Source organism: Dendrobates tinctorius, unplaced genomic scaffold (genome assembly GCF_039654945.1).
Source record: "Dendrobates tinctorius isolate UK_male_01 unplaced genomic scaffold, ASM3965494v1 ptg000223l, whole genome shotgun sequence".
In the NCBI taxonomy this organism is placed as follows: Eukaryota; Metazoa; Chordata; class Amphibia; order Anura; family Dendrobatidae; genus Dendrobates; species Dendrobates tinctorius.
In genome coordinates this window covers 12346541-12361628 of record NW_027361890.1, presented here as the reverse complement: position 1 = coordinate 12361628, position 15088 = coordinate 12346541, and the positions used below count along the sequence as shown (strand labels likewise).

At 40.6% G+C, this 15088-nt stretch overlaps 1 protein-coding gene across 2 annotated transcripts in view; it reads left to right on the top strand.

Annotated features, from left to right (window-relative positions):
- Nucleotides 1–9176, top strand: part of SLC32A1 (solute carrier family 32 member 1) — a 59741-nt gene extending 50565 nt beyond the window's left edge. For both annotated transcript variants that reach the window (XM_073555340.1, XM_073555341.1), the window contains exon 3: nucleotides 7099–9176. In XM_073555340.1, coding sequence (XP_073411441.1) covers nucleotides 7099–8286 — 1188 coding nt within the window. In that variant the 3' untranslated portion in view covers nucleotides 8287–9176. The remainder of the gene's footprint in view (nucleotides 1–7098) is intronic.
- The last annotated feature ends 5912 nt before the right edge of the window (nucleotides 9177–15088 follow it).

The following is a 15088-nucleotide window of genomic DNA, read 5'->3' as shown; positions in this document are numbered from 1 at the left end:
AGAGCTCCATTTTTATAGCTATTAATTGACGTTCCATCACCTGATGCGCCATTAGTAAAAACATTTAAAAGTTTTATATGTCTGGGGGACCCTTTAAAACAAAGCATCACTGTACTGCATTGATTCATGTGAAATTGTTATCCATTTAAATGCTTAATCATTGTTAATGCATCAAGTCATGGGTAAATTAATACTTCAAATGGGGTAAAATATATTAAAGAAATAAACTACTTTATATACATTTTGGCATTTTTGAAAACATAGATTCCATTGGAATAAATTCAGAAATCTGCTAATGGATCTGTCCCTTATTTTTCAGAATGAACTGTCTTTAACCCTTAATTCTTGCATGAACTAGCCCTTAATTTTCAATGAAAGAGAGTTCTACTTGCCCCCAGGGCTTTACTTACGTGATGGATTTTTTTTTCTGGCGATCTGTCAATGTGCACTATAGCATGGGCTGGCCTTCACACTGGAGCAGCATTATAATGAGCCATTTGAGTTAGCATAGGATATACTACAATTGTCAACTGTACCATGCAATGACACTATATTAACTGGGCAGACCTGCAATGAACCAGAAAAAGCTTTTATAGGATATGCTTCATACCAATATGGGTGATCGCGAATCATGTGACCACTACATTCCAGGAGAGTGGTTTAACCCCTTTGCCCCGAAGCCTATTTTCACCTTCCTGTCCAGGCCAATTTTTACAATTCTGACCACTGTCAGTTTATGAGGTAATAACTCTGGAATGCTTCAATAGATCCCACTGATTCCGAGACTGTTTTCTCGTGATATATTGTACTTCATGATAGTGGTAAAATTTATTTGATATTACTTGCATTTATTTGTGAGAAAAAATGGAAATTTGGCAAAAATTTAGAAAATTTCGCAATTTTCAAACTTTTAATTTTTATGCCCTTAAATCAGAGAGTCACAATCCACAAAATAGGTAATAAATACATTTCCCACATGTCTACTTTACATCAGCACAATTTTTTAAACATAATTTTTTGTTAGGAAGTTATAAGGGTTAAAAGTTGACCAGCGATTTCTAATTTTTACAACAGAATTTACAAAACAATTTATTTAGGGACCACGCTAATTATGCAAATTGTTTCTTCAGAGAGGAAGAGCACTAGAACTCTAGTGCCACCTATTGGAAGTAGCAATCCTAAAAGTCAATGTTGACCCTTTAACGAGCCTTGCTACATGACTTAGGATAAAAGCCAGCCACCTCAAATTTGAAGTAACTTTGAGGGACCTATGTGATGGAAAATACCCAAAAGTGACAAAATTCTAAAAACTGCACCTCTCAAGGTACTCAAAACCAGTTTATTAACACTTCAGGTACTTCATATGAGTTTTTGAAAAAAATAAACATTTACTTTTCTTTAACAAAAATGTTCCTTTAGACCTATTTTTTTTTACTTTTTCAAGTGTAACAGGAGAAAATGGACCATACAAATTGTTGTGCAATTTATCTTGAGCATGCTGATACCCCATATGTGGGGGAAATCTACTGTTTGGGCACACAACAGTGCTCAGAAGGGAAGGAGCGCCATTTCACTTTTTGAATGTAAAATTTGCTGGCATAATTAGCGGACACCATGTCATGTTTGGAGAGCTCCTGATGTGCCTAAACAGTGGAAACCCCCAACAAGTGACATCATTTTGGAAACTAGACCTCTTATGGAACTTATCTAGTTGTGTCTTGAGCACCTTGAACCCACAGGTGCTTCACAAAAGTTTATAACGTACAGCCGTGAATATAAAAAAAAAATCACATTTTTCCCAGATAAATCTTTTTTAGCTCCCAATTTTGCATTTTAATGTGTGGTTTAGGCACACTGGGGCTCAGAAGGGAGGGGGGCATTTGGATTTGGGAGCAGAGAATTTGCTGAATTTCTTTTGCGGGGCAAGGAGCCATTTCGCTTTTACAGAGCATTTGTGCTACCAGTAACGTGGAAGCCCCCTATATTTCCACTAACAGATGACAGACCTGAGCCAGGGTTTGTTTTTTTGTGGATTGAGTTGAAGCTTTTATAGAGAACATTTTACATAACATTTATGATCACATTTGATTGGCGCACTACGCTGAGGACTTACATCGGGGTTTACATCTAAATCTCTGAGTGACATGACAAATGAAACCCCCGATGGATCCATTCACTATAATGAGGCCACACAGTTACTCTGGACTCCATCTGGCCTCAATTCAGTGGTGTCCTTCTTTTCAGAAGTACACAAAACTGTGGCCGTTGGCACTTTTATGCAATCCTAAAGAGATTGACAATGCCGGGTCACAGGTCAGATGGCGTCCACAGTGCCTCCATCTGCCTCATTATAGGGAATCTTCCGCCAGAGGTTCCGTCTGAATCACGTATTTCAGAGATTTACATGGAAAGCCCGATGTAAGCGCTCAGCGCAGAGCGCAGGATAAATGTGCACCGAGCCTTACTGCAATCTATAGGAGGCAGAATGAAAAAATCAACAGCAGGCTAAGAATTGATTTTATTTATTTTGTACGCCATTCCTTGTGCACTATAAGTGATTAGGCGACTTTATTTTTTGGGTCGGTGCGATTATAGCAATACCAGATATATATTGTGTTTTTATGTCTTGTTTTTGCCATATTTTGAGAACTATAATTTTTCTATATTTCGGCAAACAGAGTCAAGTTATGGCTTGTTTTTTTGCAGAATGAGCTGATATTTTTATTGGTACCATTTTTGGACATATGACATTTTTTGATAGCTTTCTATTCTGATTTTTGGGAAACAGAATGAACAAAAACCAGCAATTCAGGAATTGCTTTTTGTTTTTATTTTTTATACCATTCCGTATGTGGCAAAATTAATAAGGCAGTTTTATTTTTCTAGTCAATACGATTACAATGATACCCAATTTATATCTTTTTTATGTTTTGGCGCTTTTACACATTAAAAACTATATAGAAAAAAATAATGATTTTTGCATCGCTTTATTCTGAGAGCTATAACTCTTTTATTTTTCTGCTGATGTAGCTGTATGACAGCTTGTTTTTTTGTGGGACAAGATGATGTTTTCAGCTGTGCCATTGTTATTTACATTTGTCTTTTTGATCGCGTTTTATTGCACTTTTTGTTCGGCGGTGTCATGATAAAGCATTATTTTTTGCCTCTTTTTTATTTTATTACGGTGTTCACTGAAGGGGTTAACTAGTGGGACATTTTTATAGAGCAGGTCGTTATGGGCACGGTGATACCAAATATGTGCTCTTTTATTGTTTTTTTTATTTACATAAATAAATGTATTTATTGGAAAAATATTTGTTTCTTTTTTTTATTTGGGGATTTAAAAAAAAAAAAATATTTTTACACTTTTTTATTTTTTTAAAAACATTTTTACATTGTCCTATCCTCGGACATCACTCTATAGTGTCATATTGCTGATCTGATACTCTGCACTGCAGAGTATTACATCAGCATCTGACAGGCAGGGAAGGAGGCATGTCAGCGCCTGCTCTCAACAGGAGCTCACAAGTGACCTTTCCTGCAGGACCCAGTCATGGGAGTGTGGCTGCTTCTCTCACCTTTCAGTGCATAGTGAGGGGCTGCTGTAATCGCTTCCCTGGCACTGACTGACAGTTTGCTCAGCATTAGAGTCGGCTGTCAGTCAGTGCTGGGGTGTGGTTACAGCCTACGCTCACTATGCACTGGCCGGTGATTGAGCTTCTATGACTGAAAATCCGAAACTGCTGGGAGGAATTAAGGTAATTTCATCCCTGAAGCGGTGCTCTAATGTGGGCACAAGGCAGCTTCACAATACTATCACCCTGCAGATTATCCCTATATCTGAAGGTTAATAGTGTTTTTTTCATTACAAGTTCCCTTTAATCACCAATTGAGGCAAATATAATAACTTTGTAATATATTTATCAGAGAAATATGCTTCTTTCTGCACTTTTGATGTACAGCCTACTCACTTGTAGGCTGTAGGCCTCCACTGTCTCCAGGCCTCCATCATCTGGAGCCGCCTCACACAGTTCAGGGGACACCAAGTTAATTTCAACCAATAAAAGTTTACTGGACAGTTTAAGTTCATCAGATTTTGACATCTGGAATAGGGCACAACACTTCTTATTCCTTACTTCCTTACTGCAACACATCTTCAGCCATATCATTTGTTTCTCCTGGACTATCCCTATGTTCACTGGCTCTGTCGCCCTAAGGGATTTCCTGTCCAGTTCCGCAGTGCACCTGGGATCCACTAACTTATCTTCACATGGTTCCACATCCATTTTCCCCTGTGCAATAGGGAAAATGATGCATCCTTTAGCTCCTGTGCCTGGCCTTGATCTCCTGAAGCTACCAGAATGTCCACACAGGATTCCAGTACGGCCTCCCATTGCCTTGAATAATAGGTACATGCTGGCCCTAGGAGCCCACTACACTTGACCTTGTGAGTTTATCTGACACACATCAGGAAGCGAGTCCTTTTTCTTACCTTACAATCTTCCTCCCACTGTGTGCTAGTCCCAAACATTAACTGTATTTTATACCTGTACCGTGAGCTAATTACAGTTGCTATCCTATAACTATGTACTTGTTAGCAGGTGGAGGGATGCAGTTACAGACAGAAAGCAAAGCAAGGGATAACAAATTTAACAGTTTAATTTAACAAGGGATTAACTCATCGCAGGGAAATAAATGGTTAATGGGGAAATGTGCAGGACAGTAAGTGCAGAATAAGAACAGACTTTTTAGAAAGAACTTATCGTGTCCTTTGTGCTCCTCCACTGCAGATGATCCCGCAGGGAGTTGCAGCGTTGGCAACGGCTGAAACGATGTCCAAAGGGAGGTCCTTTACATGACGGTCTGTCTTCTGGCGGCAGGAGTCGGTGTCTGGTACCTTCCGCTGAGCCCCTAGTCCATGAATACGTGCAGCCAAAGCAAACAAGGGCGCAGCACAAACAGAGTCAAACGTGAATGGCCGTGAATCAAGTGACAGGGAAGGCCGAAATATTCTGTCTGGTATTTGGCTCTGCCTGCTTTGCACGTGCGCGGTACTCACAGTGGGCGCACGGCACCTTTATCTCTGGCAGTTACTGAGCACACAGCACGTCTATCTCCGGCAGCTACTGAGCGCACGGCACCTCTCTGCCCAGCGGTCCTACTGTAGATGGCGGGATCAACTGACATGGCCTGTCACGGCGCTGGTACTTGGGGGACGGAGCTCGTTGCGCCTGTCTGTGCGCTGTTGCTGGTTGGCGCCAAAACTGACTGCTTACGTGTGCACTGCTGCTTTGCCATGACCACTGCTTCCGGGTCACGAGATTTGTCCGGTCTCTTATTCTTTCCCCCGGACAACAGAGGAGACAGCACCGACAATTCCGGACCCGGCACAGGAGAGGTGCCCGCAGCCAGGTCTTCCTCCTTACATACTCAGTCTATTCTTACCTTATGTCCTATCCTTATACTGTGCACTATCACTATGTAACATACCAAAGCCACTGTACTTATACTACTCCATGTAACAGTCTAGTCACAATATACACTATATATAACACAAGATAGTATTCACACTACGCATTATCGACCCAATTGCTGTCTTCAGGGGTACGAATGCAGCAACAGTCCACCACCCTTATATACACATACAACAGCTTTTTCTGACAAGTTATTTGAAACGACCAATACGTTTTAAAGATAAAATCAGTTGTACTCAACTTCCTCTGCTCCAGCACAGACTACCAGCACACATGACCTCTGCAGGCAATCACTGAATTCAACAGTGATGCCTATTTACAGGAGATGTCTTGCTCTGTGAAATGGCGTGATCACACTACGCATGCCACTATTAGCTAGGTGTTCCTTGCCCACCTGCCAATGGAGCCAGCATTGACATGAGAGACAGATGGTGTTTACCTATGTTTTATCTTCTTTTTTACCATGCACCTATGGCAAGTAAGACCAAATTGTGATGCTCTCATCTCCATTGTGGAATATGTCTTCACGATTTTTTTGAAAGCAGAATTTCCAAAATACATTAGGGAATCCTCTCCTTATTAGAACCAGCTGTGATGCTCCAGATGCTTACAGAATTATGTCAATTATTGTAAAACTTTAATTCATTCTCTATTACTTTATGCAAAGTTTGTTGAAATTACAGTGGCCACTTAAATACATCAAACTAATGGGGTTTAAAAGATGTAAGGATTGAAAATAATTAAAATAATAACAATAGTAATAACAACAACAACAATATTATTATTTCACTTTAAAAGAGAAAACTTGGGCTGCATAATATCTATTAAAGGGGTTGTTCGGTTCAAATTGATAAGTTTGCAGTCACTCTGTGTGACTGCAGATTTATGAATACACCCAGCAAACACACTGTGCACTGTGGAGATTGGCCGGTTTCTGACCCGGGACCGGAGGGTATGTATGAGTTATACATACTCCCAGCTAGTGGCCGAGCCTCTCTTCCATACAATTGTATGGACCTAGGCCGTGACTTCTAGTCGACCACGAGCACTGGACGGCCGCATCACTAGATGAGGAGCTGCTTTACTCCATACAAGTATATGGAGTGAGGCCACACACAGACAGACCCTGGCCTGGAGTATGTATAACGCATACATACCCTTCTGTCCCGGTTAAGAAATTGACGAATCCCGGCAGCGCACAATACGTGCAATGGGGGGGATTCATAAGTTTGCAGTCACACAGAGTGACAGCAGACTTATAAATTTGGACCAGACAACCCGTTTAAACAGAACCTAAAAGACTGAGCTAATTACCTATATACATTACAGTAAGTTGTGGAATGTTGTCAATGATGAGTTAATGGAGAAAAAAGGGCATCTCATACACAGTTTTTGCATGGAAATCCACTACTGTCTAAATTTGTCCATATTCCCATCATGCTAAATGTAGAAGGTATTATTGTTTGTTCTACAATAAAAACTAGTTTAACAAGGTAGTACAAGAAGTCTATAAGATGTAAAATATGCAAGTCGACCTTGGATAAACCAGCATTTTAGGAAGTATTTGGCTAGAAACATTGACAAATTCTTATGTCCTCACTTGTGTTGTGCTTGTATTTTGCAGGGGATGTTCGTGCTTGGATTACCCTACGCCATTCTTCATGGTGGATATCTGGGACTGTTCCTCATTATTTTTGCTGCAGTTGTGTGTTGCTACACAGGGAAGATTCTCATTGCTTGCCTGTATGAAGAGAATGAAGATGGGGAGACTGTGAGAGTGAGGGACTCATATGTGGACATTGCCAATGCCTGCTGCGCACCAAGGTTTCCTAAACTTGGGGGAAGGATTGTTAATGTGGCTCAAATTATCGAACTGGTCATGACATGCATCCTTTATGTGGTGGTCAGTGGAAACTTGATGTACAACAGCTTCCCATCCTTTCCAATTTCTCAGAAGTCCTGGTCAATCATAGCCACTGCTGTGCTTCTACCATGTGCATTCCTCAAAAACCTTAAGTCTGTATCCAGGTTTAGTTTACTCTGCACCTTAGCTCATTTTGTCATTAACATCCTAGTTATTGCCTATTGTCTGTCTAGAGCCAGAGACTGGGCTTGGGACAAAGTGAAGTTTTACATAGATGTAAAGAAGTTTCCCATCTCCATAGGCATAATTGTCTTCAGCTACACCTCCCAGATCTTCTTGCCCTCATTGGAAGGGAACATGAACAACCCCAAAGAATTCCACTGCATGATGAACTGGACCCACATCGCCGCCTGCATACTCAAGGGGCTTTTTGCTCTGGTGGCTTATCTAACCTGGGCAGATGAAACCAAGGAGGTCATAACAGACAACCTACCCTCTACTATCAGGGCAGTGGTCAATATCTTCTTGGTGGCCAAAGCCTTGCTGTCTTACCCACTGCCCTTCTTCGCTGCAGTAGAAGTCTTGGAAAGATCTCTTTTCCAGGAAGGAACCAGGGCATTTTTCCCAAACTGCTATGGGGGAGATGGGAGACTGAAGTCGTGGGGCCTCACCCTCAGATGTGCCCTAGTCATTTTTACCTTGCTTATGGCCATATATGTGCCCCACTTTGCTCTTTTGATGGGTCTCACTGGTAGCCTGACAGGAGCTGGTCTTTGTTTCCTGCTTCCAAGCCTCTTCCATCTTAAGCTGTTGTGGAGGAAGCTTCAGTGGCATCATGTCTTTTTTGACGTTTCCATTTTTGTCATTGGTTCTATCTGTAGCATTTCTGGATTTATACATTCTCTAGAGGGTCTAATAGAAGCTTTTAGGTACAATATAGAAGATTAATGAAAAGACAGTAAAGTGTGGCATCAGCATCACTAATAATTATGCATCAGTTTCTACTGACATCCTCATTTTGGCTATACACATTAATGCATTTGCTACCTAAGATGGTACCATCAATACATTGCCTCGTTTTGTGTTGCTGGAACATCTGGTAGCTAAAAAAGCAAGAACATGCTCGTATCATGAGCTATGACTCCATTTTCTATACCCCTCAAGAAAAGCTTACAAAAAGATATCTGTATATGAATCAAATGGAAATATTTTATTTTTTTGATAGTTATTATAGGTAATCCAGCAGGATAAATTATGGTGGATAAAAAATATATATATAGAAAAATCTTATTGCAAAGGAAGTCTATAATAAAGAGTCCCATGTAAGAAAGGCCTGCATGCAACATTTCATTGCCCATTTGCTGAATCTGCTAGGCACACCACATTGGCACACTGCACCAGGGCATATTGTCATTCTTCCAAGCTAGTTTTCACATTGATTACCATATTGTGAGAGTAACTGTAAGGAGTAGAATTTGACAAAATCTCAAGAGTCCACCAAAAGGGCTCTGTGAAGATGTCACTCGTTTCCTGGTTTTCTAAGCACAATTCAATCCAAAATATCACAGTCCACCTATAAGCAGCAGTTGTGAATGCCTATTGAATATTTTCTTCCAATATGGGGTTCACCTAGAGGAGTAAATACACACACAAGGGGTTTGTACAGGGGTGGAAATTCATCATGTGCAGTTTTTTCCAAAGTGCAAGGTTTGTTACCTGTGAGTGTGTGTATGTATGTGTGATGTAACTGTGCTCACAGACAAGTGTACAGTATATCCTAAAGTTCTATTGTGGTACCTTAATATATACAACAATAAAGAGAGATTCTCATGACTGTGTCATGTCTCGTACAGTCACCTTACTGTATTGCTATTTTACTTGTGACGATTGCTCAATATTAGTAGGTAATTAATGGCCACCATCAGTAAATGACCTATTGTTTAAATCAGATTTTTGTGATGCAAATACTTAAATTTTTTTTTATATATATATATATATATATATATATATATATATATATATATCTTTATGTTTTATGTGCTGTCTTTAAAACGAAGAGTTTTCAGCAAGGTTCCTGATAATCAGAATTACAATGACTCTGCTGCTACTCTCTTCGCAATGACCTTTGCTGCGTAGGCTCATTAAATACTTCAATACAAAACATAGGGTCGGACTATGTTCACTACATGTATTGTTTCCTTAAACAACAGGAAGTTTGAGTCTAAAAAAAGCCAAGTGGCCAGTGTGAAAATTGTCATATTTCTATTTTTATTTTATTTATTATTACATTATCATTGCTGTCTCCAATGAGGCTCACAATCTAGCTTCCCTACCAGTATGTGTTTGGAGTGTGAGAGGAAACAGGAGTACCAGGCGGAAACCCATGCAAACACGGGCCGAACATATGAACTCTTTGCAGATGTCCTTGGGGAATTTTCATCATAGGACAGCACAGATTTAAACAACAGGTCATTGCCTGATGATGTCCCTTTAAGCAGCACACTAAATTGTTATATTCAAGTAGCTAGATTCCAAATCTCTTTTGAGTGAAAATCTTTCCTTTCCTTAATTGATGTGGACAGTTTTCCAAGGCAAAAAGCCAGAATTAAAGTTGATAAAGGTCACTGGGAAAAAAAAATGGTGGTGGGTGCTCTAATAAGTAAGAGTGTCAAATAATTTGTAACTAAATAAACCTTCCAATCTACTCACCTCACAAATTTCTTTCCATTGATATGACATTAGTGTAGTCTAACTCCACATCCTCCTACTTTTTTGCAGGGGTGCGTATTGACACCTCATCAATGCCACCTGACTGTGAGAGCCATTTATTACATGGCAATAAATATTCACACTCAATGTTGGGATTCCTTCTAGTCTGCAGTGCAGTGGATCAGACCTGAACAAGAAGACTGGATTCCAACTCTTAGTCTGTGCTTACATTGCATTGGAGCCTCCAATGCAAATTCTGTCCAGTTTAATCAAAAGAATAACATAAGCGCAAATGCCACCATCTATAGCTATACTAATAAGATAGTGAATCTTCACATCTAACATTTGAGAAATCTCTATTGATTAGGCATTAGAGTATAGATGTAAAGTTGTGCTCAAAACTTTACATACCCCGGCAGAATTTTTGCTTTCTTGGCCTTTTTTCAGATAATATGAATGATAACACCAAAACTTTTTCTCCACTCATAGTTAATAGTTGGGTGAAGCCTTTTATTGTCAAACTACTATGTTTTCTCTTTTTAAATCATAATGACACCCCAAAATATCCAAATGACCCTGATGAAACGTTCACATACCCTGGTGATTTTGGCTTGATAACATGCACAAAAGTTGACACAAATGTGTTTGAATGGCTACTAAAGGCAACATCCTCACCTGTGACCTGTTTGCTTGTAATCAGTGTGTGTGCATAAAAGCTGAGTGAGTTTCTGGGATCCAGACAGACTCTTGCATCTTTCATCCAGCCACTGACGTTTCTGGATTGTGAGTCATGGATCTATGGGAAAATGTAGTTGAACTGTATAAAACAGTAAAGGGATAAAAAAAGATATCCAAGGAATTGATAATGCCAGTCAGCAGTGTTCAAACTGTGATTTACAAATGGAAAAACAGGAGCTCTGTAAAAACAAAACCACGGTCAGGTAGAACAACAAAAATTGTATCCACAACTGCCAGTAAAATTGTTCGGGATGCAAAGAAAAACCCACAAATAACAACATCAACTGAGATACTGGAATCTCTGAAAATTAGCGCTGTGGCTGTTTCAAGATGCATAATAAGGAGGCACTTGAAGAAAAATGGGCTGCATGTTTGAATCGCCAGATGAAAGCCATTACTGCACAAATGCCACAAAGTATATCTCCTACAATATCCAAAACAGCACAGAGACAAGCCTCAAAACTTCGAGAACAATATATTTTGGAGTGATGAGACCAAAATTGAACTTTTTGGTCACGACCATAAATGTTACATTTGGAGAGAGGTCAACAAGGACTATGATGAAAGGAACACCATTCCTACTGTAAAGCATGGAGGTGGATCGCTGATGTTTTGGGGATGTATGAGTTACAAAGGCACAGAAAATTTGCTCAAAGTTGAAGAAAAGATGAATGCAGCATGTTATCAGCAAATACTGGAGGCAAATTTGCAATCATCAGCCTGGAAGCTGCGCGTGGGACGTACTTGGACGTTTCAACATGACAAGGATCCAAAACACAAGGCCAAGTCGACCTGTCATTGGCTATAGCAGAACAAAATGAAGGTTCTGGAGTGGCTATCTCAGTCTCCAGACCTCAATATCATTGAGACACTCCGGGGAGATCTCCAGCATGCAGTTCATGCTAGACAGCCCAGGAATTTACAGGAACTGGAGTTTTTTGCCAAGAAGAGTGGGCAGCTTTACCATCTGATAAAATAAAGAACCTCATCTACAACAACAACAAAAGACTTTAAGCTGTTATTGATGTTAGAGGGGGCAATACACGGTAATAAGAAATGGGGTATGTGAACTTTTGATCAGGGTCATTTGGATGTTTTGGATTGTCATTATGATTTAAAAGAGAAAACACAGTAGTTTGACAATAAATGGCTTCACTCAACCACTAACCATGAGAAGAGAAAAAGTTTTGGTGTTATCATTCATATTCTCTGAAAAAAGGCCAAGAAAGCAAAAATTCTACCAGTTTATGTAAACTTTTGAGCACAACTGTATATTCAAAGGAGGTACACTAGTCCAGCTTATTACCACAAAGCTTGTAAAACAATCTCTCTCCGCTGAAACACTGGTTTCCATGAAGCCTGATGATGGACAGATTTGCTACCAGGTAAGTGTTAACACGCTAAGTGCACTACAAGGTCATTCTGAGTAAATGTAAAGGTGCTCTGAACTGTGACTAATTTGAAGGCTATGTTAAAGGGAATCTGTCACCCCATTTTCGGCCTATAATCTGCGGCCACTGCCATCAGGGGCTTATCTACAGCATTCTGTAATGCTGTAGATAAACCCCTGATGAAACCTGAGAGATAAGAAAAACACGTTAGATTATACGGGGTGCGGAGGCGGTGGGTGTGGTGGTTCGGTCCGGCGCCTCCCATCTTCATACGATGATGTCCTCTTTCTTGCTTCTCCCTTGGCTCCTGCGCGGGCGTACTTTATCTTCCCTGTTGAGGGCAGAGTAAGGTACTGCAGTGTGCAGGCACCGGGAAAGGTCAGAGAGGTCCGGCGCCTGCGCACTGCAGTACTCTGCTCTGCCCTCAACAGGGCAGATAAAGTACGCGTGCGCAGGAGCCGAGGGAGAAGCAAGGAGGAGGACATCATCGTATGAAGATGGGAGGCGTCAGACGGGACGGTGACACTCATCGGACCGGACCAGACGCCCGGGTGAGTATAATCTAACTCTTTATTCTTATCTTTCAGGTTACATCGGGGGCTTACCTACAGCATTACAGAATGCTGTAGATAAGCCCCTGATGGCGGTGTCCGCAGCTGATAGGGCTAAAATGGGGTGACAGATCCCCTTTAATTTCGCCAACAAAGGCTTTTTATTTCTTCAGTGTATCAAAGAGATAAGTATGTAGCAAAAAATGCTCCTATGCAGATCTAGTGCAGATCTATTTATGGTAACAGTCTATAAACACTTTATGTAGTCTGTCATACAGTAATTGTAACTTCCATCCGCCCCCTAGTTTCATCTACTGCTTATATAGTATATATGTAGTAGGAAATTAGGGAGAAGGGGGACTCTATCTTGCTAGTCTGTCTTAGATTCAGAATTTTCTATACAAAAACTGGAGCCACTGGCCCTATTATCCCAAACACAACATTTCTGTAGCAGCTGCAGATAACTGGCACAAAAAATACCGTAAATGATATAAATAAAGCCAAAAAAATCTGCACTTGAATATAAAAAGTGGGAGTTGGAGAAGGACCCCTTGCTTAAGTGAAACAAATATCTGTCTACGGTATACACCCCTAAAATGACTCATACATAATCTGGTCACGATATTTATCCATTGCAATGTTCCCTAATACACCCACTAGACACCCAGCTCCCTGTCGGAATTAGTGTTTGCACACCCCAATATACATTTCATGCCCTGGGGCCACCTGTCTGTCTATTTTCATTAATGAAGTCAATACATCAGATCCGTAAAATGTGTGAGAAAAACAATACAAAGGTGGACATTGCTAGAGAAACTGATGTGCTCATCTCAGGACCAGTAGACTTTTATATCCTGGAAGTAAATAATAGAGATTTTGAAAGCTGTAAGAAATGTATATATAAAAAATTACATTGGAAAACTGTAAAACAGTAATACCGGTGCTATCACCCTATAATATGTGTAAGATGCCTAAGCGAGGTAGTCATAGGTGAGCTTCTGTTCCCACTCGCTTTGACATCTTACAGACATCTCACAATCCAATCCCAGTGTACAGCTGTGTGTGAGGTGCATTATACTTACTTTAGGGCTGCAGGCCTCATCTTCTGAGTCCGGAACTCCCTCTTCTGGAACCAGGGCAGCAATTAATACAGGAGACACGAGGTTCATAAAAACAACAAAACTTTTAATTGGTGAATAGCATTATTTACAGGCAGATGTAGAGGATAAGACCAAACGGGTTGTCATCTTTCCCACTGGTACTGGATACAACTTCAGCCCTGGTTCTCGGTATAGGTAGAATATCCCTCTCACTGGCTTCTCTAGCGCTAAGGAGACTTCTCCACCACTAGCAGTATATTAGGATTGCAATACCTTCTGCCCCATGTGGTCTGAGTGCATGTTTACCTGTAGCTTCACAGATGGAGTTCACCTCAGGCCCTTGATGTCCATTTCGAGGTTGCCCCAGGCAATTTAGATGGAATCACATGGAAGGGTATTTTCGGCAATCCACTGCCCCGAGTATTAGGCCCATGCTGACCCTAGCAGCCTCTTGACTTAGGCCTGCTATTTAACACACTGCTCTAAACACATTAACTGGCCTGGTCACTTCCTGGACTTGCCACTAACTCTCAGTTCCTCCTCCCAAACTGGGCCGGCCATTACTGTTAACCCTGCCTAAGATAACTGTTTCCCCAGTGTGTATCATCCTTTTATAACATATCTAAACATCAAATGCATTTAAGCCTTGAGTATCAGGGAGCAAACCACCAGCCCCCACCTCTGTTACATATGCACTGCTACTGTGGTTAGCAGCAGGTTTTCTGCCAAATCTTGGGTGCAGTAGTTCAAAGAGTTAAAACTTGTTAAATTGCAAACTGTACTGTAGTGCAATTGTAGTAGCATCCACATATAAAAATATTATACTGTACAGGGATAGTCAGGGATCCCTGAAGGAGAAGGACGATTCCTTTAAAATACTTATGATTAGTTGCGCGTTTCTGTTCCACGGATCTTTCCGTGGTGGGAGACGTCATAGTATTCTGGGAAGATCACTCACAAAGCGTATCATCTAATCACAGCGCTACTTGTTGGAACGCTGCCAGGACACTTGGAACTCTGACTAGCCACATTAAGAGACAAGCCCATGTGCACTGAGCGACAAGCATTGCCAATGGATCATCAAATGGATACTACCTATCCCTCCCACTGGAACTACTATTTTACTGTATTGTAACATTTTGTAGACACTATACTGAGTTTTGAACTTTCATCTACCGTATATCGGTAGGATCCATTTACACTAGAATATTGTTATCTGGGGAGGCTTCTACAATTGCACTACAGCGTAGTTTACAATTTA